The 25005-nt window shown below is 46.5% G+C and overlaps 1 protein-coding gene and 1 pseudogene across 2 annotated transcripts in view; both read left to right on the top strand.

Moving 5' to 3' along the window:
* PTPN9 (protein tyrosine phosphatase non-receptor type 9) overlaps positions 1-25005 on the top strand; it is a 111031-nt gene that overhangs the window by 51674 nt on the left and 34352 nt on the right. For both annotated transcript variants that reach the window (XM_030814796.1, XM_030814798.1), the window contains exons 2-6: positions 2289-2432; positions 7990-8079; positions 8849-8973; positions 14861-14966; positions 22214-22324. In XM_030814796.1, coding sequence (XP_030670656.1) covers positions 2289-2432; positions 7990-8079; positions 8849-8973; positions 14861-14966; positions 22214-22324 — 576 coding nt within the window. The remainder of the gene's footprint in view (positions 1-2288; positions 2433-7989; positions 8080-8848; positions 8974-14860; positions 14967-22213; positions 22325-25005) is intronic.
* Positions 15129-18671, top strand: LOC105739867 (annotated as a pseudogene).

Genomic DNA, 25005 nt, shown 5'->3' with positions numbered 1-25005 from the left:
GACAGATCATGAGGTCAGGAGTTGGAGACCAGCCTGGCCAATGTGGTGAAACCTTGTCTCTACTAAAAATACAAAAATTAGCGGGGCGTGGTGGTGTGCGCCTGTAGTCCCAGCTACTCAGGAGGCTGAGGCAGAAGAATCACTTGAACCCAGGAGGCAGAGGTTGCAGTGAGCCAAGATCGCGCCACTGCATTCCAGCCTGGGTGACAGAGTGAGACTGTCTAAAAAAAAAAAAAAAAAAAAATCCCAATTTAGCTCACAGATGCAATCCCAGCACTTTGGGAACGCGAAATGGAATGATCACTTGAGCACTGGAGTTCAAGACCAGCCTGGCCAACAAAGGGAGTTCTCGTCTCTACAAAAAATCAAAAAAATTACCCAGGCGTGGTGGTGTGCACCTGTAGTCATAGCTACTTGGAAGGCAGAGACGGGAGGATCCTTTGAGCCCAGGAGTTTGAGGCTGCAGTGAGCAGTGATTGTGCCACTGCACTCCAGTCTGCTGGGTGACAGAGTGAGACCTTGTCTCAAAAAAAAAAAAAAAAAATTCTGAGGGCAGTGGCTCATGCCTGTAATCCCAGCACTTTGAGAGGAATCATGAGAGGATCGCTTGAGCCACAGAGTTTGAGACCAATCCTGGGCTACGTAGTGAGACCTTGTCTCTACTAAAAATAACAAAGAAAAAAATTACTGGGTGTGGTGACATATGCCATGCCTATAGTCCCAGCTACTCGAGAGGCTGAGGCTGGAGGATTGTTTGAGCCCAGGAGGTCGAAGCTGCAGTGAGCCAAGATTGTGCCACTACATTCCAGCCTGGGTCACAGAGTGAGAGACCCTGTCTCAAAAAAAGAAAAGAAAAAATCCCAATTTAAATTATTCTAAAATGAAGAAACAGAAAAGTAGTTTGTCTAAAAAGGAAATTGGTTATAATGTAAGGAGAAATAGGATGAGAGTGCATAAAAGAACGTGAATTAGTTGAGAGATAGAAACAGTTCTGGAAGCAGGCATCTTGCCAGCCTGGGTCAGACAGTAAATATGAAGATTTTCCTCCCCTTTCCAAAACCACTATCCAGAGGGGCTGTTACTGACTCTGGATACTAGTATCCAGTTTTGGGGTTGCCATGTAAAGCATGAAGAGGTCCAGTGGGGTCAGTCAGCACAAAGAATAGCTGCTCTTTTGATTTGTTAAGTTTTTGTTTTTGTTTTTGTTTTTTTTTTTTTTTTTTTTTGAGACGGAGTCTCAGGCTCTGTCACCCAGGCTGGAGTGCAGTGGCGCGATCTCACCTCACTGCAAGCTCCGCCTCCCGGGTTCACGCCATTCTCCTTCCTCAGCCTCTCTGAGTAGCTGGGACTACAGGCGCCCGCCACCACGCCCGGCTAATTTTTTGTATTTTTAGTAGAGACGGGGTTTCACCGTGGTCTCGATCTCCTGACGTCGTGATCCGCCCGCCTCGGCCTCCCAAAGTGCTGGGATTACAAGCGTGAGCCACCACGCCCGGCCTTTGTTAAGCTCTTAATAATTTTACTGGTCTCAAATTCCAAAGCCAAAACCATTTTCTGATTCTTTTGCTGTGTCCAGTTGGCTTGTGGGACCAAAGCAGCAGCTGAGACTGCTATACTACACTGTGCATTAGGCAATAATCCTTCGGAAGGCCTGGCCACTTTTCTTTTTGTTTTCTCTTTTTTTCTTTCTTTTTTTTTTTTGAGACAGTTTCGCTCTTGTTGCCCAGGCTGGAGCGCAATGGCGTGATCTCAGCTCACTGCAACCTCTGCCTCTTGGGTTTAAGCAATTCTCCTACCTCAGCCTCCCAAGTAGCTGGGATTACAGGCGTGCACCAACACATCCGGCTAGTTTTGTATTTTTAGTAGAGTTGGAGTTTCACCATGTCCGTCAGGCTGGTCTTGAACTCCTGACCTCAAGTGATCCTCCCGCCTCCACCTCCCAAAGTATGGCCTCCCAAATTTTTTTTATTTTTTTATTTTTTGCTTTGGGACTAGTAATTTGCATCTCATTCAGGATCTCTCTTCTCCCCCCTCATTTTTTTATGCATACCTGCGCTAAGTCCTGTTTTCTGAACCTAGATCTGGCTTCCGGCCTCATTGAATTATACAGATTTTAACTATGTCTGGTTTCAGACCTGTTTCTGCTTTTGTTTGTCTTTCCCTGCTCCCTGTAGCAAACTGGGTTCAGACTTGCTTGGGGAAGGGATGGTAGTTTTTACTTGTTTGTTTTTTGACTCCATAAGTATGCTCGCTTCTTACTAATTATTCTTTCTTTCTTTGTCAAACAGGCTACCAAGCAGTTTCTCGAAGAGATTAACAAGTGGACAGTTCAGTACAATGTTTCCCCGCTGTCTTGGAATGTGGCTGTCAAGTTCCTCATGGCAAGGAAGTTTGATGTGCTCCGTGCCATAGAATTGTTCCACTCCTACAGAGTATGTTGCTCAGGGGTGGACCAGACCTGTGGCAGTTGGGCTAAGGGTTGCTGTTGTCCCTCTCATGCTCGACACACATGTCGGTTCTCTAAGTGTTCCTCCCCACTTTCATAAAAAATGGATCCATATCCAGGAGCCCTTGTGAGAGCTGAAGCTGGGCAAGGCAGCTGCTGGAAGGCACTACTTTTGTACCTAAGTTTTTTTTTTTTTTTTTTTTAATTAATTTTTTTTTGCACACAAAAACAATAAACATTTTCTAAAAATACATACAAACAAAAAGATGCGTATCAAACATATTAGGAAGGTTACACATGGGAAGTCGGGGAATAGAAATGGGGGGTGGGAGTTAAAATAAGGTAGAGAGGGACTTTATGTGGATCAGTGATAATAACTCAATCCTCTATTTGACAAAGAAGAGGGAGAAGGAAGAGGAAGAAAAAGAAAGTGGGATAAAGGATCAGAAAGGGAGGAAAATAGAAAAAATTAGAGTATGACTCCAGGGTAGACCTGTTTTGTTGTCACTGAGTTGGTTGGTTGGTTTGTCTGTTGTATTTTTCATGTTTCGCCAAGTTGGCCAGACTGGTCTCGAACTCCTAGCCCGAAGTGATCAACCCGCCTCGCCCCCCAGAGTGCCGGGACCACAGGCGTGAGCCACCACGTCCAGCCCCCACATTGCTTCTGGCCTCCATTGTAGACCTCCCAGATGGAGCGGTCGGGCAGAGGCGCTCCTCACTTCTTCCCAGACGATAGGTGGCCGGGCAGAGGCGCTCCTCACTTCCCAGACGATGGGTGGCCGGGCAGTGGTGCTCCTCACTTCCCAGACGGGGCGGCCGGGCAGAGGCGCTCCTCACTTCCCAGACGGGGCGGCCGGGCCGAGGCGCTCCTCACTTCCCAGACGGGGCGGCCGGGCAGAGGCGCTCCTCACTTCTTCCCGGACGGGGCGGCCGGGCAGAGGCGCTCCTCACCTCCCAGACGATAGGTGGCCGGGCAGAGGCGCTCCTCATTTCCCGACGGGGCGGCCGGGCAGAGGCGCTCCTCACTTCCCAGACGGGGTGGCCGGGCAGAGGCGCTCCTCACTTCCCAGACGGGGTGGCCGGGCAGAGGCGCTCCTCACTTCCCAGACGGTGGGTGGCCGGGCAGAGGCGCTCCTCATTTCCCAGACGGTGGGTGGCCGGGCAGAGGCCTCCTCACTTCTTCCCGGACGGGGCGGCCGGGCAGAGGCGCTCCTCACTTCTTCCCGGACGGGGCGGCCGGGCAGAGGCGCTCCTCACTTCCCAGACGGGGCGGGGCAGAGGCGCTCCTCACTTCTTCCCGGACGGGGCGGCCGGGCAGAGGCGCTCCTCACTTCTTCCCGGACGGGGCGGCCGGGCAGAGGCGCTCCTCACTTCCCAGACGGGGCGGCCGGGCAGAGGCGCTCCTCACTTCTTCCCGGACGGGGCGGCCGGGCAGAGGCGCTCCTCACTTCTTCCCGGACGGGGCGGCCGGGCAGAGGCGCTCCTCACTTCCCGACGGGGCGGCCGGGCAGAGGCGCTCCTCACTTCTTCCCGACGGGGCGGCCGGGCAGAGGCGCTCCTCACTTCTTCCCGGACGGGGCGGCCGGGCAGAGGCGCTCCTCACCTCTTCCCGGACGGGGCGGCCGGGCAGAGGCGCTCCTCACCTCCCAGACGATAGGTGGCCGGGCAGAGGCGCTCCTCATTTCACAGACGAGGTGGCCGGGCAGAGGCGCTCCTCACTTCCCAGACGGGGTGGCCGGGCAGAGGCGCTCCTCACTTCCCAGACGGTGGGTGGCCGGGCAGAGGCGCTCCTCACTTCCCTGACGGGGCGGCCGGGCAGAGGCGCTCCTCACTTCCCAGACGGTGGGTGGCCGGGCAGAGGCGCTCCTCACTTCCCAGACGGTGGGTGGCCGGGCAGAGGCGCTCCTCACTTCCCAGACGGTGGGTGGCCGGGCAGAGGCGCTCCTCACTTCCCAGACGGTGGGTGGCCGGGCAGAGGCGCTCCTCACTTCCCAGACGGTGGGTGGCCGGGCAGAGGCGCTCCTCACTTCCCAGACGGTCAGAGGCGCTCCTCACTTCCCAGACGGTGGGTGGCCGGGCAGAGGCGCTCCTCACTTCCCAGACGGGGCGGCCGGGCAGAGGCGCTCCTCACTTCCCAGACGGGGCGGCCGGGCAGAGGCGCTCCTCACTTCTTCCCGGATGGGGCGGCCAGGCAGAGGCACTCCTCACTTCTTCCCGGACGGGGCGGCCGGGCAGAGGCGCTCCTCACTTCCCAGACGGGGCGGCCGAGCAGAGGCGCTCCTCACTTCTTCCCGGACGGGGCGGCCGGGCAGAGGCGCTCCTCACTTCTTCCCGGACGGGGCGGCCGGGCGGAGGTGCTCCTCACTTCCCAGACGGGGCGGCCGGGCAGAGGTACCCCTCACCTCTTCCCAGACGGGGTGGCCGGGCAGAGGCGCTCCTCACTTCTTCCCGGACGGGGCGGCCGGGCAGAGGCGCTCCTCACTTCTTCCCGGACGGGGCGGCCGGGCAGAGGCGCTCCTCACTTCTTCCCGGACGGGGCGGCCGGGCAGAGGCGCTCCCCACGTCCCAGATGGGGCGGTGGCCGGGCAGGGGCTCGGGAGGCTGAGGCGGGCAGAGCACTCGGCGTCAGGAGCTGGCGAGCAGCGTGGCCAACGTGGCGACCGCGCGCCTGCAGCCAAACGAGAAAAAGCAGGCAGCGGTGGCGTGCGGCGGCAGTCCCAGGCAGTCCGCCGCGCGGGCAGCAGCGAGCTGAGTAGATTGCAGCCTGGGCCACAGAGGGAAAGGAAGGAAGGAAGGAAGGAGGGAGGGAGGGAGGGAGGGAGGGAAGGAAGGAAGGAAGGAAGGAAGGAAGGAAGGAAGGAAGGAAGGAAGGAAGGAGTACCTAAGTTTTTATCGTAGACCAGGATGCCACATCTAATGACTGAGACGGAGGAAGTAGCCTGACAGCATCCTGGTGGCAGGATAGGGGTTCACCCTTCGTAGAATTTTAATCCTAGCTCTTTTCATTGGCCTCTGGCCACATGAAAATCTTGATTTTCAGGATGTCTAAGGCTTTTAGAAACTTGCCATTCAGATGAATGATGAACTTAGTGGGCAGTTCAGGAAGGGAAGTTTTAACACTGGAAAAGAAGAGCAACTGTGTATTAGCTAGGTCCATTATCTCAAAGTATCTTTATGCAAATGTAGCAGCATCAGGATTTTACTTTGTTTTGATTTTTGTTTTTTGAGGGGGCACAGACTTTGGTTTTGTGCTTCTGTTTGCTTTCTCAGTTAGTAGTGTCTTTGATAAAACACTATACAGCATGTTACTTTGGGGTCAGAATCCTTCTAAAGAAATACAAAATCTCCCTAAAAAAAAAAAAAAATTGGGATAACAAGCACTAGGATTAGCTTAACTGAAGTTTGGTTACATCTATCTTGTGGACCAGCTCATTCAATATTCATTCAAATCATTTACCTCCAATCAGATACCTCACAGATACTGTTTTTATACTTACTGGTGCTGTTCCCAGGGTGGCAGAGATTACTATTTAGAAAGAGAGACTGGGGCTGGGCGCGGTGGCTCACGCCTGTAATCCCAGCACTTTGGGAGGCCAAGGCAGGCGGATCACTTGAGGTCAGGAGTTTGAGACCAGCCTGAACAAAATGGCAAAACTGTGTCTCTACTAAAACTACAAAAATTAGCTGGGTGTATTGGCACCTGTATTCCCAGCTACTCGGGAGGCTGAGGAGGGAGAATCACTTGAACCAAGGAGGTGGAGGTTGCAGTGAGCTGAGATCACACCACTGCATTCCAGTCTGGGCAACAGAGTGAGGCTGTTTAAAAAAAAAAGAAAAAGAAAGAATAAACAAAGAGTTATAGAAATGTTATGGTAAGGCAGCACTGGATTCTATGGAAGCACTTTTTTTTTTGAGAAGAGTCTTGCTGTGTCTCCCAGACCGAAGTGAAGTGGCATGATCTCAGCTCACTGCAGATCTCTGCCTCCTGAGCTCGAGTAATCCTCCCACCTCACCTTAGCCTCCCGAGTAGCTGGGACCACAGGCACGCACCACCACACCTGGCTAATTTTTTGTATTTTTAGTAGAGACGGGGTTTTGCTATGTTGCCCAGGCTGGTCTCGAACTCCTGAGCTTAAGTGATCCGCCCACCTCGGCCTCCCAGAGTACTGGGATTACAGGCATGAGCCACCGTGCCCAGCCTAAGAGGTTTAAAATAAGCAGTTGATGAAATAAGACAAACCAAGGTAATATTTTTTTGTTATCGGTATGTAAAGGTAGAGAATGTCTCCGGAAAAAGGAAATGTAGGTGGTCAACCTTGTCATTTAAGAGGAGGACTGAAGATGCTGGGCGCAGTGGCTCATGCCTGTAATCTCAGCACTTTGGGAGGCCAAGGCGGGTGGATCGCTTCAGCCCAGGAGTTTGAGACCAGCCTGGGCAACATGGCAAAACCCCGTCTCTACTAAAAACACAAAAATTAGCCAGGCGTAGTGGCACGTGCCTGTAATCCCAGCTACTCAGGAGGCTGAGGCAAGAGAATCTCTTGGATGTGGAGGTTGCAGTGAGCCAAGATCATGCCATTGCACTCCAGCCTCGGCAACAGTGTGAGACTCGGTCTCAATTAAAAAAAAAAAAAAGAATCTGGCGATCAGGGTGAGGAAAATGAAGTCATGGTAGCTGCTGTTGGAGACAATATCAGGTGGAGAGAAGGCTCCTATTTAAACATAGGAGAGGCCTAAACCTAGAAAATATGTGAGGATGTATGCATCCAGACATTTTTGAGGTCTATATTTTAGTGTCCTCGTACTATGCCAGTGCTGCTGCGTGTTTAAGAACCTTGATCCTGCACCTGAATATAACATACTGGTTACTCTTCAGGGTTAGGGTTCTTACTGAGTCAGAGAAAAATACCCTACCTGAGGGGCTGATAAAGTAGCTTTGGACAGGAATTCTGAAAATGCTTGGCTGGCTTGGAGGCAGGTTACAAAGAAATTCATAATTCATGTAGTTGACTTCACTATTCATTTAGTTGACTTCATTATTCATTTAGTGGAATCTTTTTTTTTTGAGACGGAGTCTCATTCTGTCGCCCAGGCTGGAGTGCAGTGGTGCTGTCTTGGCTCACTGCAACCTCCACCTTCTGGGTTCAAGCGATTCTCTTGCCTCAGCCTCCTGAGTAGCTGGGATTATGGGCGCATACCACCATGCCAGGCTAATTTTTGTATTTTTAGCCAAGACAAGGTTTCACCATGTTGGCCAGGCTGGTCTCAAACTCCTGACCTCAGGTGACCTGCCCGCCTTGGCCTCTCAAAGTGGTGGGATTACAGGCGTGGGCCACTGTGCCCGGCCCATTTAATTGAATTCTAATTCAACTAAATGAAGTAGAATTGGTTATGAAATTAGTTACAAAATTTATTTAGTTATGAAATTTATAATTGATTCATTCATTGATAACCACCTTATCTCTGAGATTTGGTGGTTACATGGTGCTGTCCTGGATATACATATTTTCATATTAATACGTTTTGCTGTGCTTCCTTTTTAGGAAACTCGAAGGAAGGAAGGCATTGTAAAGCTGAAACCTCATGAGGAACCTCTTCGTTCTGAGATCCTCAGTGGAAAATTCACCATCTTAGTGAGTGTTTAGGGACCTATCTCATAGGGCATTATTACTTCCTTTTTTAACTTGTGTCCTGTTTGGACTTTGTTCCTGTATACCTTATCCTGAATCTAGAGAGTCTCCACAGTTAGGAGCAGATGTGAAACAGCCATGCAGTTTGGTATAAAATTATTTTAGTAACAATTGAATTACTAATAATTTCCAGTAATTAGAGTTACTAATGATAATTGAATATTGAATTATGGAAAATCAGTTGTACAGCAGACTTAGGAAAGTTTCTTCAGTTGGTCCATTAAGGTTAGTCATGGTCTTTGGGATAGGTATGCAATGTGTCAGACATCCATGCTTCCATATTTAACACAAGCTCTCCACTTAGTTGAGACCTCAGCCTTTCAAGTAAACATATAATGGCACTTTTAAGGCAGAGGGTGGAAATCATGGTCCTGTTCCCTGGTTCTCTTCTGCTGCTTGTTTCTTTTGCCATTCTGCCAGGGAAGTTAGCTAGGAGGCCAGTGCACAGCCATCCTTTGATTTGTCTGTAGTTGAAGAGCAAAGAGAATGTGTTTTTTTTTCTTACCACAGAAATATGGTCCAGGGAGTCCTGAGAGAATCAGGCAAGGGATGATTAACATTCTTCCCTTTAGAGAGCAATTGGTGAAGTCAGGGAATTATTGTTAGCATCTGTTTTCTACATGTATCAAATCCTTTCCCAGTATATAAGTCTTAGTAATTGCTGTGATTTTCTGTTTGATTTTTTTAATGTTTCTTGTTTTATTTGCTTTAGAATGTTCGGGACCCAACAGGAGCGTCCATTGCCCTCTTTACTGCCAGGTTGCATCATCCCCACAAGTCAGTCCAACATGTGGTACTTCAGGCTCTGTTTTACTTGCTAGACAGAGCTGTGGATAGGTAAGCATTGAGATTATTTTTTAGGTATTCTACATACAGGTAGGAAAGTGACAGTTTTTTACTTGATTAAATTCAGCATTGCCTTCACCATTCTCCTAGGATGTGCCCTGGGCAATGCTATGAATAGAAAACAATCCATGTCCTTTAGGACTCGGCATGTTTGCAGGCACTATCAAGATGGTGGGTGTTCTCTTTACCACCTTGGCTCTATGTCAGGAAAACAGAAGCTGAGAAAGTCAATTATCGGCAATCTTCAGTGTATGGAAAACTACTTATTGGAAAAGAAGGAGGGGGAGATGACCTGTGCTGGTTCTTTTGCTCTTATCAGAACCTCTAGGGCCTCAGTTTCTTTGTCTGCGTAACGGGAATAATGCCATTTAGTTCAGAGGATTTTGAGACTCAACATTCAGGGGAGGGCTGGGTGCAGTGGCTCACACCTGTAATCCCAGCACTTTGGGAAGCTGAAGCGGGCGGATTGCTTGAGGCCAGGAGTTGAGATCAGCCTGGACAACATGGTGAAACCCTGTCTCTGATAAATAATACAAAAAATTAGCTGGGTGTGGTATCGTGCACCTTTAGTCCCAGCTTCTGGGACAAAACAAAACAAACAACAACAACAAAAAACATTCACAGAGAAGTACAGAAGTATAAAGTTAAGCAAAAACCATCCTTAATAAAAACAGGTGCATAAGCATAAAGAACCAGCTCAGGTCATCATGCTCTCCCTGCTAACGTATATGGTATTGTTACAATTCAATTGACAATTAAACTCAAGCCCCAAGAAGTTTTTTACAGTCATCACATGTTAGTCTAGCTGGTTCTAAGACCCTGGTGTCTTCACTCTTGGGCAGAGTTATTTCTATCCTCCCATGCTGTTGTTCTGCTATTCCTTTTTCCCTGGTGCTTGCAATTTACAGTTTCTTACTGCTCTCGACATCTTTGGCTGGTCCTTCGGATTAGAAGTGCTATATTGAGGCCAGGCGCATTGATTCATGCCTGTAATCCTAGCACTTTGGGAGGCTGAGATGGGCAGATTGTCTGAGCCCAGGAGTTTGAGACCAGCCCTGGGCAACATGATGAATCCACCCGCTTCTTGAGGGCAGGGAACTTTCTTTTTAACGTCCGAATCTCTGTAGGTTGAGAGAGAATGGTATCATGAACATCCACATATCCATCATCCGTCTTCTTCAAAGTGATCTGTAACCAGTCTTGTTTCATTGGTAGCCCGTCATGGATCTCCTATCCTCAGTTTCTTTCTTTTTTGTTTTTTGAGACTAGGGCTTGCTTTGTCACCCAGGCTGGAGTGCAGTAGCATGATCGTAGCTCACTGCAGTCTTGAACTCCTGGACTTAAGTGATCCTCCTATCTCAGCCTCCCAAAATGCTGGGATTACAAGCATAAGCCACTGCATCTTTTTTTTTTTTTTAAACAAATGTCAGGGACTGCGTTTTAAACTTCTTGGTGTTTTCTGTAACATGTAGCTCAGGAATTTAAAAAAAAATTTTTTTTTTTTTTTTGAGACAGAGTCTTGCTCTGTCCCCCAGGCTGGAGTGCAGTGGCGCTATCTCAGCTCACTGCAAGCTCCGCCTCCTGGATTCATGCCATTCTCCTGCCTCAGCCTCCCGAGTAGCTGGGACTACAGGCGCCTGCCACCACGCCCGTTTTTTTTTTTTTTTGTATTTTTAGTAGAGATGGGGTTTCACCGTGTTAGCCAGGATGGTCTCAATCTCCTGACCTCGTGATCTGCCTGCCTCGGCCTCCCAAAGTGCTGGGATTACAGGCGTGAGCCACCGTGCCCGGCCCATTGTAAATCTTAAACTGGGTGCAGTGGCTCATGCCTGTAATCCCAACACTTTGGGAGGCCAGGCGAGAGGACTGCTTGAGTCCAGAAGTTCGAGACCAGCCTGGACAACATAGCAAGACCTCGTCTCTACAAAAAGTTTAAAAATTCGCCAGCCGGGCATGGTGGTATTTGCCTGTAGTCCCAGACTCTCACGGAAGGCTGAACTGGGAGGATCACCTGAGCCCTGGGAGGATCACCTGAGCCCTGGGAGGTCGAGGCTGCAGTGAGCCATGATTGTGCCACGGCACTACGGCATGGGCTACAGAGTAAAATGCTGTCTTAAAAATATATATATTCTGGTGGCTCATGCCTGTAGTCCCAGCACTTTGGGAGTCCAAGGGGGTGAATCTCCTGAGGTCAGGAGTTCGACACCAGCCTGGCCAACATGGTGAAACCCCGTCTCTAGTAAAAATACAAAAAATTAGCCGGGCATGGTGGTGGGTGCCTGTAATCCCAGCTACTCGAGAGGCTGAGGCAGGAGAATCACTTGAACTTGGGCGGAGGTTGCAGTGAGCAGAGATTGCACTATCGCACTTCAGCCTGGGCAACAAGAGCGAACTCTGTCTCAAAAAAAAAGAAATGTATATGTAAATATATACACACATATATAAACACACACACATCTATCTATCTATCTATCTATCTATCTATCTATCTATCTATCTATCTATCTATTCTATACTCTAAAGTGTGGGCCGGGCGCGGTGGCTCAAGCCTGTAATCCCAGCACTTTGGGAGGCCGAGGCGGGTGGATCACGAGGTCAGGAGATCGAGACCATCCTGGCTAACACGGTGAAACCCCGTCTCTACTAAAAAATACAAAAAAATTAGCCGGGCGTGTTGGTGGGCGCCTGTGGTCCCAGCTACTCGGGAGGCTGAGGCAGGAGAATGGCGTGAACCCAGGAGGTGGAGGTTGCAGTGAGCCGAGATCGCGCCACCGCACTCCAGCCTGGGGGACAGAGAAAGACTCCATCTCAAAAAAAATAAAAAATAAAGTGTGAAAATCTTACTGCATTCATATTTTATGTGCCTTCACAGGATGAGCACTTTGATCTGGGAATATAGAACCTGGATCATTCATTATGCATCCAAGCTTCTTTTTTTTAAATTCTCTTTGCCCCCTCACTGACTTGTTTTTGTTTTAGTCCCCTGCCACAAGCTGGAGTCATGAAGGGAAAGCCCATAATTTGAATTTGACCCTTGAGGAGCTCATGGAGAAATAGAAAGTATCTAGATCTGGATAGCCTATTCAATAATTGTGCCACACATTTTCTTTGTTTCTTTCTTTTTATTTAAGAGACAGGGTCTCACTCTTGCTCGGGCTGAAGTGCAGTTGCATCATCATAACTCACAGCAGCCTCAACTCCTGCGCTCAAATGATCCTTCTGCCTCTGTCTCCCAAGGAGCTGGGACCACAGGCACGTACTAATAAACCCGTCCAATTTTTAAATTTTTTTGTAGAGGTGGAGTTTCACTCTGTTGACCAGGCTGGTCTCAAACTTCTGGCCTCAAGCAGTCTTCACATCTCAGTCTCCCAAAGTGCTGAGATTACAGGTGTGAGTCACTGCACCTGTCCTGTGCCACACATTTTAACAGCATCTTGGACCTTTGTGGATCATAGTCTCTCTGGGGTTGTGAAAAAGGAGTCAAGGGCAGGGCGCAGTGACTCACACCTGTAATCCCAGCACTTTGGGAGGCCGAGGAGGGCAGATCACCTGAGGTCAGGAGCTTGAGACCAGCCTGGGCAACATAATGAAACCTCATCTCTACTAAAAATTAAAAAATAAATAAGGAAATAATCAGAAAAAGGAGTAAAGATTTAACACTAATGTAACACATTAGGTGCCAGTTGAAACTAAGTCTGCTGGAGAAACTTTCATGTACCTCAGAATTAGACATTTTTTGAAATGTTAGCTCATGGGCGGGTGCTTCTGCCTTGGAATTTGTTAAAGGGATGAAGATATGGATGTTCCCAGGAGGTGCTGGTGCAAAAATAGTAAGACACAAAATAACTTTGAGGCTGGGCACAGTGGCTCACGCCTGTAATCTCAGCACTTTGGCAGGCCGATGTGGGTGCATCACCTGAGGTCAGGAGTTCAAGACCAGCCTGGCCAACATGGCGAAACTCTGTCTCTACTAAAAATACATTAACCAAGTGTGGTGGCGGGTGCCTGTAGTCCCAGCTACTCGGGAGGCTGAGGCAGAAGAATTGCTTGAACCTGGGCGGGGAGGTTGCAGTGAGCTGAGATCCCGCCGTTGTACTCCAGCCTGGGTGACAAGAGTGAAACTCTGTCTCAAAACAAAAAACAATAACTTTGAGACTCCTGATTTCAGGAATGTGTTTTGTGCCAAACATTTTCTCAATTCTAAATAGATGTGAAAACTCTTGCTGTCATCTGTGAGTAGTCCAATCAAATAATTTATCCTAATGACCATTTGGGTCTGCAAATCACATATAAGTACGGATCTGGCTTGGTGGAAGAGTACATCTTTGAGAAATCTTTATAAATCTGGGAAATTGGACTGAGGAATGCTTTCTGTATCTTCAAATGCTCCTCAGTTTGGTCTGGGAATAGGCTTACTTTTTTTTTTTTTTTTTTCTTTCCCTGAGATGGAGTCTCACTCTGTTGCCCAGGCTGGAGTGCAGTGGTGCAATCTCAATTCACTGCAACCTCTGCCTCTTGGGCTCAGGCAATTCTCCTGCCTCAGCCTCCCAAGTAGTTGGGATTACAGGCACGTGGCACCATACCCGGCTAATTTTGTATTTTTAGTAGAAATGGGGCTTCACCATATTGGCCAGGCTGGTCTCGAACTCCTGACCTCAGGTGATCCACCCGCTTCAGCCTCCCAAAGTGCTGGGATTATAGGTGTGAGCCACCACACCCAGCCATGGCTTACTATTAATACCTGTTAATCTACTTTTTTTTCTTTCTTTTCCCTCTTTTTTTTTTTTTTCTTAATAGAGTCAGGGTCTTGCCATGTTGCCCAGGCTGGTCTTGAACTCCTGGGTTCAAGCGATCCAGCTGCCTTGGCCTCCCAAAGTGCTAGGATTACAGGCGTGAGCCACTGCGCCCAGCCTTACTTTTTCTTAAGATCTCACTCTGTCTCCCAGGCTAGAGTGCAGTGGCATAACCTCCCTGCAGCCTCAACCTCCTGGGCTCAAGTGACCCTCCCACCTCAGCCTCCCAAGTAGCTGGGACTATAGGCACAGGTCACTACATGATGAGGTATTGTCATGTTGCCCAGCCTGGTCTCAAATTCCTGGGCTCAAGCTATCCGCCATCCTTAGCCTCCCAAAGTAGTGAGACTACAGGCATGAACCACCATGCCAGCCTTAATCTACTTTTTAGGAATGCTTTCCAAAGGCCATTTATGAGTTTGTTCTCTTCCTCCATGGGGTCATAAGAGACAAATTTAGTATCAATGAGCTTAGAGGCAGTTTTGTTCTACACAGTTTTTCACAGGTCTGAAATATTTTCTTAGAGATGGGCTTCCAGTCTACTGAATTACAATTCAGTGACCATTTATTTTTAAGGGCTGTGCTAGGGACTGTTGGGCGTAATGAGTTGAACAACAAGTTCTTGTCCTTTAGGAGAGAATCAGATGGCTACACAGAGTATATTAAGGCCACAAGAAAAATCCACGGAAAGATTTATGGGGCTTTAAGGAAAAAAACGATTGGTAGCATGTTTGATTACAGTTATGAGGGAAACTTTCATGGAAGAGGAAACTTTGAGGTTGACTATGGAATATGTTATAGGATTTGGGTAGGTAGATTCAGAGGGGTGGGAAAAAACAGTTCAGATTTTGATAACATTCTCAACCTACGAGTTTGGCATTTGGTAAATCTGGATAAATCTGCCTTAATAAACATAGCAGATACCAAAGATAAGAGATCTTTTTGTAAGACCAGCGTGCAGCCAGGCAGTTGTTTTGATCCTAGTTGTGTCTCATACTCTCAGGTTTTGTTTTGGCATTAGGCTTTCAGCCTGCCTCATCCATCTTCTTACTTACAAATGTTTTTGTTCAATGGTTGATTTACAGCTTTGAAACTCAGAGGAATGGACTGGTGTTTATCTATGACATGTGTGGTTCTAATTATGCCAACTTTGAGCTGGATCTTGGCAAGAAAGTCCTCAACCTGCTGAAGGTAAGGCTATGGGCCCTCTCAACTTTCCTTCAATGCTTGGGATTTTTTTTTTTTTTTTAATTCTTTGGAAAAAGATTTAGGAAAGATGCAAACTTCAGACATTATGTTCAACGTAAAGGTCATCTTAAATAATGACTACTCTCTGCTTCCTTAGAACAAGAAATGATCTTAAAAGTGAAATGGGAGGAATTCAGGTAAAAAATGCACAGGAACGGCTGGGTGCCGTGGTTCATGCCTATAATCCCAGCACTTTGGGAGGCCGAGGTGGGTGGATCATGAGGTCAAGAGATCAAGACCGGCCGGGCACGGTGGCTCAAGCCTGTAATCCTAGCACTTTGGGAGGCCGAGGTGGGCGGATCACGAGGTCAGGAGTTCGAGACTATCCTGGCCAACATAGTGAAACCCTGTCTCTACTAAAAATAAAAAAAAAAAAAAAAATTAGCAGGGCATGGTGGCGGGCACCTGTAGTCCCAGCTACTCAGGAGGCTGAGGCAGGAGAATGGCGTAAACCCAGGAGGCGGAGCTTGCAGTGAGCCGAGATGGTGCCACTGCACTCCAGCCTGGGGGACAGAGCCAGACTCTGTCTCAAAAAAAAAGAAAAAAAAAGAGATCAAGACCATCCTGGCCAACATGGTGAAACCCTGTCTCTACTAAAAACACAGAAATTAGCTGGGTGTGGTGGTGTATGCTTATAGTCCCAGCTACTCGGGAGGCTGAGGCAGGAGAATCGCTTGAACCTGGAAGGCAGAGGTTGCAGTGAGCCGGGATTGTGCCACTGCACTCCAGCCTGGCGACAGAGCGAGACTCTGTCTCAAAAAAAAAAAAAAAAAAAAAAATGCACAGGAACATTCTGAGTCATAAAAGTGGGATGGGCTGGGTGCCATGACTCACGCCTGTAATCCCAGCACTTTGGGAATCTGAGGCACACTTAGGTGTATAAGGTGTATATGAAACATACATAAATTTAGGCCAGGCACGGTGGCTCACGCCAGTAATCCCAGACCTTTGGGAGGCTGAGGTGGACGGATCACGAGGTCAGGAGATCGAGACCATCTTGTCTAACATGGTGAAACCCTGTCTCTATTAAAAATACAAAAAAAAAAAAAAAAAAAAATTAGCCGGGCCTGGTGGTGGGTGCCTGTAGTCCCAGCTACTTGGGAGGCTGAGGCAGGAGAATGGTGTGAACCCGAGAGGCGGAGGTTGCAGTGAGCCGAGATCACGCCACTGCACTCCAGCCTGGGCGACACAGTGAGACTCCATCTCAAAAAAAAAAAAAGAAGAAACATACATAAATTTCCTGCTCAGACTTGGGTCCCATCCCCAAGATATCTCATTATGTATATGCAGATATTCTAAAATCTGAAAAAAATTCAAAATCTGAAACACTTCTAGTCCCAAGCATTTTGGATAAGGAATGCCCAACCTGTGTTATGAATGGTGCTGTTATGAACATTCTTAAACATGTTTTCTGGTGCATATGTGTAAGAGGGTCTCTAGGGGAGTGTTTCTCAACCTTTTTTCATTGTTGCCTCACTAAGGAGCCTTTTTAAATATTTTTTCCCCTAATAATTCCTCTTCTAATGAAATTTTAATACCATAAATACACTGCATATCTCTATGTACTCTTTACAATTTATTTATTTTTTATTTTATTTTGTTTTATTTTATTTTTATTTTTTTTGAGATGGAGTCTTGCTCTTGTCGCCCAGACTGGAGCGCAGTGGCGCGATGTCGGCTCACTGCAACCTCCACCTCCTGGTTCAAGTGATTCTCCTGCCTCAGCCTCCTGAATAGCTGGGATTACAGGCGCCTGCCACCACGCCTGGCCAATTTTTGTACTTTTGGTAGAGACAGGGTTTCTCCACGTTGGCCAGGCTGGTCTCAAACTCCTGACCTCAGGTGATCCACCCGCCTCGGCCTCCCAAAGTGCTGGGATTACAGGCACGATGAGCCACTGTGCCTGGCCTTATTTTTTAAATAGAGACAAAGTCTTGCTATGTTGCCCAGGCTGGTCTTGAATTCCTGGGCTCAAGCAGTACTGCCTCCTTGGCCTCCCAAAGTGCTGGGATTATAGGTGTTGGCCACTGTGCCTGGCCTCTTTATGTACTCTGTATACATAAAAAGAGTAAGATTTCTTTTTTTTTTTTTGAGACGGAGTCTCGCACTGTCGCCTAGGCTGCAGTGCAGTGGCGTGATCTCGGCTCACTGCGACCTCCGCCTCCCAGGTTCAAGCGATTCTCTTGCCTCAGCCTCCCAAGTAGTTGGGATTACAGGTGCTCGTCACCACACCCAGCTAATTTTTGTATTTTTAGTGGAGACGGGGTTTTGCCATGTTGGCCAGGCTAGACTCGAACTCCTGACCTCAGGTGATCCACCAGCCTTGGCCTCCCAAAGTGCTAGGATTAAAGACGTGAGCCACCGTGCCCAGCCCTTTTTGCCACTTTCAAAAGACTGATTCTTTTTTGTTGTTTGTTTGTTTTGAGACGGAGTCTCTCTCTGTCCCCCAGGCTGGAGCGCAATGGCGTGATCTCGGCTCACTGCAACCTCCGGCTCCCGGGTTCAAGTGATTCTCCTGCCTCAGCCTCCCAAGTAGGTGGGATTACAGGTGCTCATCACCACACTCGGCTAATTTTTGTATTTTTAGTAGCAATGGGGTTTCACCATGTTGGCCAGGCTGGTCTTGAACTCCTGACCTCCAGTGATCTGCCCACCTTGGCCTCTCAAAGTGCTGGGATTACAGGTGTGAGCCACCACACCCAGCCTCAGAAGACTGATTCTCACTCTAACATGTCACTCTTTGTTCTCTTCAGTTACCCTTTGGTTCTACTGATTTGGAGAATCCCCAGCACTCCTCTATGGAGAATATACAGCATCTAGAACAAAATTCTCCAAAGGCCTCTTCACTGAAGTGTAATAAACTACTTTCATCTTTTCCTTCAAAGATGCAACAATTTATTTCAGGACCTAAATGTCCAAGGTCCTTTTAACCACCAAATCAAAAACCATTCTAGGGAAACACCTGTTATTTCCACAAAATGATAAATAGAAAGTAGAAGCTATTACGTCACTTTTTTCAGAGCAAAGAACTACAGACCTGGGCCTAGTCCATTTACATGACTGTCTGGGGGTACCTGTTGCAGTCACCAGGGATGGGTGGCAGCTTGGTCAGCAGCGAATAGCCTGCAGCATTCTCCTGTGGTTATAAAGGATTTACCCCTCAATCCCAAACCTTTCCTCAAGGGATTAACAGAAAAGCCAGTGATGGTGAAACTTAAGTGGGGAATGGATTACAAAGGCTAACTGGTATCTGTAGATGAACCAGATCTATAGATGTATCTATATGAACTTGTAGCTTGCAAATACAGAAGAATACATAGTTGGGGTATTGTCTGGACATCTGGATGAAGTTTCACTAAAGTATAATAATGTTCTTTGTCTCAGAGGTGTGGAAGAGGAAGAGGATGGGGAAATGAGAGAATAGCGTCTTTTCTGGGGGATTTTTAAAATATATATTTCTAGACAATAAAGATTTGTTTATTTTTCAAATAAATAAATGACTGTATAGCACCCTCATATACTGTCAGTTCAGTAAGTCGTTAATACCTTTTGGAAGGCATCTGGCATTATAAATCCTTTAAAATGCACATACCCTTTGATCAGTTGTATTTCTGAGATTATATGCTAAGGAAACAATCAGGAAAACAAAGATTTATAAAAAGAGTATTTACTGCACATTTATTTTAGATAATTAAAAATAATACCTTAAGCTGGCTCCAGTGACTTAAATCTATAATCTCAGCCCTTTGGGAGGCTGAGGTAGGAGAATTGCCTAAGACCAGGAGTTCAGGACCAGTCTAGGCCACATAGCAAGACCCTGACTGTACAAAATTTAGCTGCATGTGGTGGTGTGTGCCTATCATCCCAGCTACCCAGGAGGCTGAGGCAGGAGGATCACTTGAGCCCAGGATATGAGGCTGCAGTGAGCTATGATCGTATGATTGCATTCCAGCCCAGCTGATAAAACCCATCTTAAAAAAAAAAAAGAATATTCATAATCTTTAGCCAAATAATCCCAGTCTTAGAAACAGCTTCCTAAAATAATTTAAAAGGAGGCCGGGTACAGTGGCTCATGCCTGTAATCCCAACACTTTGAAAGGCCAAGACGGGCGGATCACTTGAGGCCAGGAGTTTGAGACCAGCCTGGCCAACATGGTGAAAACCCATCTCTGCTAAAAATACAAAAAAATTAGCCAGGCGTGATGGCGCACGCCTGTAATCCCAGCTACTCGGGAGGCTGAGGCAGGAGAATTGGTTGAACCCTTGAGCAGATATCGTGCCACCGCACTCCAGCTTGGGTGACCAAGTGAGACTAAAAAAAAAAAAAAAAAAAACAAAGTGAGTCTCAAAAAAAAAAATTAAAAGGAAAAGATAAAGTGAGCATATCTGGATTATTTAGGCCTGAAAACAAACTGAATAATCAGAATGATGGTTACACGGTTAATTAAATTACCTATGTCATATTTATTCCCCAGGATATTGTGACTTTGTTAAAACTGACAAATAGAAAGTCTAAGTTGGGGAAAGACGGAACTTTTTAACATGTAAAGGTGGAAAACAAAACAGCTACCCATATAGAAAAAAATGTCAGATTCCTACATCTCATACTATGTTCAAAAATCAACTTCAGATAGGTTAAAGTCTTAAATAGCAAAAACAGGCCAGGCATGGAGGCTTACACCTGGAATCCCAACACTGGGAGGCCAAGGCAGGCAGATTGCTTGAGCCCAGTAGTTTGAAACCAGCCTGGGCAACACGATGAAACCATTTGTATTTTTATTCTACAAAAATACAAAAATTAGACAGGCATGGTGGCACATGCTACTTGCGAGGCTGAGGTAGGAGGATCACTTGAGCCTGGGAGGTCAAGGCTACAGTGAGCCATGATGGTGCCATCGTACTCCAGCCTGGGCAACAGAGTGAGACCTTGTCTCAAAAAAAAAAAGGACAAAAACAAAAGTTTAAATTTATAAAAGAAAATAGCTCCTCAAATGTGGACAAGTGGAAACAATGTGGAAAATAGCTCCTCAAATCTGGACAAGTGGAAACAACCAATGTACACAAGTGGAAACAACCCAAATGTCCATCAACAGATTAATAGATAAGAAAAATGTGGTATATTTATGAGGAAATATTATTCAGCCTTAGAAAGCAATGTAATTCTGAGACATGCTACAATATGGATTAACCTTGAAAACATTATACTAAGTAGGATAAACAAGACAAAAAAAGGACAAATATAGTAGGATTCCAATAATACGAGGACCTAAAATAGGCAAATTCATAGAGACAGAAAGTAGAACCAAGGTTACTAGGGACTAGGGGGAGGAGGGAATAGGGAGATGTTATTTAATGGGTACGGGGTTTTTGTTTGTGATGATGAAATAGTTCTGAAAATGAATAGTGGTGTGGCTGCATTGTGAACATACTTAACACCAATAATTGTACACTTAAAATGGTTTAAAAGGTCAATTTTGTTGTGTAAATTTTACAATAAAAAAAACTTAGAAAAATTAATACACATTGGTGGAATCGGTGGTACAGCAGTTAAAAAAAAAAAAAGTACTTTTTCTGACATTAAAATAGAAAAGGATTTAAGACACAAAACACACTAACCAGAAAAGAAAACATTAATACATACATTTAACCATACGAAAATTAAGAACTTCACGCCGGGAGCAGTGGCTCAATGCCTATAATCCCAGCACTCTGGGATGCCAAGGTAGGAGGATCACTTGAGATCAGGAGTTCGAAACCAGCTGACCAACATGGTGAAACCCTGTCTCTACTAAAAATACAAAAATTAGCCAAGTGTAGTGGCGCAGTCCCAGTTACTTTGGAGCCTGAGGTGGGAGGATCATTTGAGCCTGGGAGGTACAGGACGCAGTGAGTAGCGATTGTGCCACTGCACTCCAGCCTGGGTGACAGAGCAAGATCCTGTCTCAAAAACAAAACAAAACAAAAACAGGGCAGCCAACCAAACAAAAAAACTAAGCACTGTGGATTAGGAATGAATGATTTTTTCATCTTTATATCTTGTGTGGATGAGGGTATCTCCTTTTTTTAGATCTTATTTGCCATAGTGCATATTAGATTATATTTATTGATTGGTAAATACATACATGAATGGATTTAAAAAATGATTATGCATACATCAGACTGAATGAAAAGTTATGAAAGAGAAATTTTTTTAATTTTTTAATTTTTATTTATTTATTTATTATTATTATAATTTTGAGATGGAGTTTCGCACTTGTCGCCCAGGCTGGAGTGCAGTGGTGCAATCTTGGCTTACTGCAACCTCCATTTCCTGGGTTCAAGCGATTCTCCTGCCTCAGCCTCCCGAGTAGCAGGGATTACAGGTGCACACCACCATGCCCAGCTAATCTTTGTATTTTTAGTAGAGATAGAGTTTCACCATGTTGGCCAGACTGGTCTGAAACTTCTGACTTCAAGTGATCTGCCCTCCTCAGCTTCCAGAAGTGCTGGGATTACAGGCGTGAGCCACTGCACCCAGCCATATTATTTTTTTTTGAGACAGAGTTTCGCTCTTATTGCCCAGGGTAAAGTGCAATGGCGTGATCTCAACTCACTGCAGCCTCTGCTTCCTGGGTTCAAGTGATTTTCCTGCCTCAGCCTTCTGAGTAGTTGGGATTACAGGTGTCTGCCACCACACCCGGCTAATTTTGTATTTTTAGTAGTATTTTTACCATGTTGGCCAGGCTGGTCTTGAACTCCCAACCTCCGGTGATCCACCCACCTCAGCCTCCCATAGTGCTGGGATTATAGGCATGAGCCACCGCACCTGGTCGAAAAATGTTTAATGTTCAGTTTATTCATGATCTCATTTTTCCTTCAAGTTTTAATAGCATAACTTCTTTAGGAGGCATATATGTATGCTGATGTGTGGTATGTGTAGGATATCTGTTGAGATGAGAAGTCAGAATAGTTTTTGATCCATAAAGCTTACGGTAGGCAAGAACTTAACATTGTTATTTTTAAAGGTAAATCAGCTTCTAATTTCTTCAGTTGTTTTAACTACTTTTCCTCTAGCTGCTGAGATCAAACCTGAATTAGGCTGTAGACTCCCCCTGCTGGGTAAGAACGGGGAGAAGAGCAGAAAACCTAAACTTGGGCTTGAAGGGTCACAGGTTCCATTACACTTAAATCCTCATGTGTTTTCTCCACAGGGAGCATTTCCAGCTCGTTTGAAGAAGGTGCTGATTGTGGGGGCACCCATATGGTTCCGAGTGCCCTATTCCATCATCAGCCTCCTCCTGAAGGACAAAGTCCGGGAGAGGGTAAGGCAAGCTCCCCCTTTTTTATTTGGAGGTGAATAGATACGGTGAATTCCTGCCAATTAATTTTCTAGCTTCAAAAAATCCTCCTGGCGTGTCTCCTAGAGCCTGCTCTGCTTCTGTAAGTGCATTCAATTGTATTCTCTAACTGATGTGTTAGTCAGTTCGATACAGACTACCTCTCTCTTACTGTCCTACAAGCTTCTTGAAGTTCGAAACTAAACACATTTATCTGGTTCTCAATTTCTATAGCACCTTGCATAAGATAGTACTGAAGGAATGTGTCCTGGAGGTAACTTAGGGATAGCTGCTACTTCCAAAATTTATCCTAGTGCTGCATAGGCCTTTAATATTTAACAGCTTGTAATACAACTGCATTAGTTGAACTGGCATTTGAATTTGTTCAACTGGAAACATCATTCAATCCCTTTGACCACCAGGGTTGTGGAGGAAAGTTTTTCATTATGTCTCTTTCTACATTTATTCCTGGCATTTTTTTTCTCAGAACATCTTGTTGCTTCCCAATTTCAAAAGCGTTCAAAATTACCTTAATTCTGCGCCAAGTGTAGTGGCTCATGCCTATGATCCTAACACTTTGGGAGTCTGAGGCCAAGGCGGGAAGATCGCTTGAGGCCAGGAGTTTGAGACCAGCCTGGGCAACATAGCGAGACCCTGCCGCCACAATAAAACCAAATGCTTTAATTCTGTTATAATCTCCTGAGTGTTCATGATTAAAAGATTTATGGTCTCAGTTACTGATTGCAGCCATTAAGACAGGACATGAAAGTGAAGACATTTGGTTCTGTGGAAGCTACTTAGAGACCTAATGACGCAGAGTAAGAGAGAGCTTTTCTTTTTTTTTTTTTCTTTCTTTTTTTTTTTTTTTTTTTTGAGATAGAGTCTCACTCTGTTGCCCAGGCTGGAGAGTGCAGTGGCACGATCTTGGCTCACTGCAGCCCTGCCTCCTGAGTTCAAGCGATTCTTCTGCCTCAGCCTCCTGAGTAGCTGGGAGTACAAGCACACGCCACCATACCCAGCTAATTTTTGTATTTTTAGTAGAGATGGTGTTTCACTATATTGGCCAGGCTGGTCTCGAACTCCTGACCTCATGATCCGCCCACCTCGGCCTCCAAAGTGCTGGGATTACAGGCGTGAGCCACCTTTTTTGAGACGGAGTCTCGCTCTGTCTCCCAGGCTGGAGTGCAGTGAAGCGATCTCAGCTCACTGCAAGCTCCTCCTGGCAGGTTCAAGCGATTCTCCTGCCTCAGCCTCCCTAGTAGCTGGGACTACAGGCATGTGCCGTCACGCCCAGCTAATTTTTTGTGTTTTTAGTAGAGACGGAGTTTCACCATGTTAGCTAGGATAGTCTTGATCTCCTGACCTCATGATCCACCCACCTCAGCCTCCCAAAGTTCTGGGACTACAGGCGTAAGCCACCGTGCCCAGCCAGGAGAGATCTTTTCTTTCTTTCTTTCTTTCTTTTTTTTTTAAGATGGCGTTTTGCTGTTGTCGCTCAGGCTAGAGTGCAATGGCATGGTCTTGGCTCACTGCAGCCTCCGCCCCCCGGGTTCAAGTGATGCTCCTGCCTCGGCCTCCGAAGTAGCTGGGATTACAGGCTCCTGCCAACATGCCCAGCTAATTCTTGTATTTTTTTAGTAGAGATGGGGTTTCACCATGTTGGACAGGCTGGTCTCAAACTCCTGACCTCAGGTGATCCACCTGCCTCAGCCTCCCAAAGTGCTGGGATTACAGGCATGAGCCACCGTGCCAGCTGGAGAGATCTTTTCTAAGGTAACTCTTTGAGAGGACTCCATAGGCAAGTTCTTGCACTTGAATTATAGGAATTATACATGCATGTATAAACTCGAAATATATTAAGCACTTTTTGTAGTTGAAGCACTGGTTCCTGATAATTAAAAATTAAGTGAGACAGTCTACCCTCAAGGAGCTCATGGTCTTGATAGGGAACACAGAGATACACATATGAGGACTTTGGCTCTGCAGGAACGCAGAGGAGCATATTGCCTCAGGCAGTCAGGAAAGACTTCACAGAAGAGGTGAGCTGTGCTGGTCCATGAAGAGGCAGAGGAGGAAAAGAAGGCATTCCAAGAAGAGGCGACAGCAAAAGAGATGAGCTTTTAGAAGGAAGAGCATCCCCATTCCACAGAGATCCTAAGGAGAACCAGTTAAGCCAATTTGTTCCAGCATGGCTGTGTCCAAGCAGAGAGCAGAATTAAGTTTTATGATTACCACAAAAAATTAGCTGGGCGTGGTGGTATGCATCTGTAGTCCCAGCTACTTGGGGGGCTGAGGTGGGAGGATCACTTGAGCCCAGGAAGTTGAGGCTGCAGTGAGCCTTGATCATGCCACTACACTCCAGGCTGGGTGAAAAAGTGAGACCGTGTCTCAAAAAAAAAGTGTTATCTAACATTTTTCCTGGGCTACCCTGCCTCTGGGTGTCTTGCTTTCATAGAATCCTATCTTTGTGAACAGTTATACCAAGCTGAGTAAAACACAAGCTAACAGGCCTTAGAATTGGTTGTCTGAGTATGGGGTTGACAAAAATAACTACTACCTATGCATTCTTAGTGGCCAAAAAAAGAGTACCAGCATGCAGCGATGCTGGGAAGCCTTGTTAATAATATAAAGCTTTTGTTCACTATATCGTCCTTTCAGAAGATGTA

Source organism: Nomascus leucogenys, chromosome 6 (assembly GCF_006542625.1).
Source record: "Nomascus leucogenys isolate Asia chromosome 6, Asia_NLE_v1, whole genome shotgun sequence".
NCBI classification, from domain to species: Eukaryota; Metazoa; Chordata; class Mammalia; order Primates; family Hylobatidae; genus Nomascus; species Nomascus leucogenys.
This window is presented reverse-complemented; position numbering and strand designations above follow the sequence as displayed.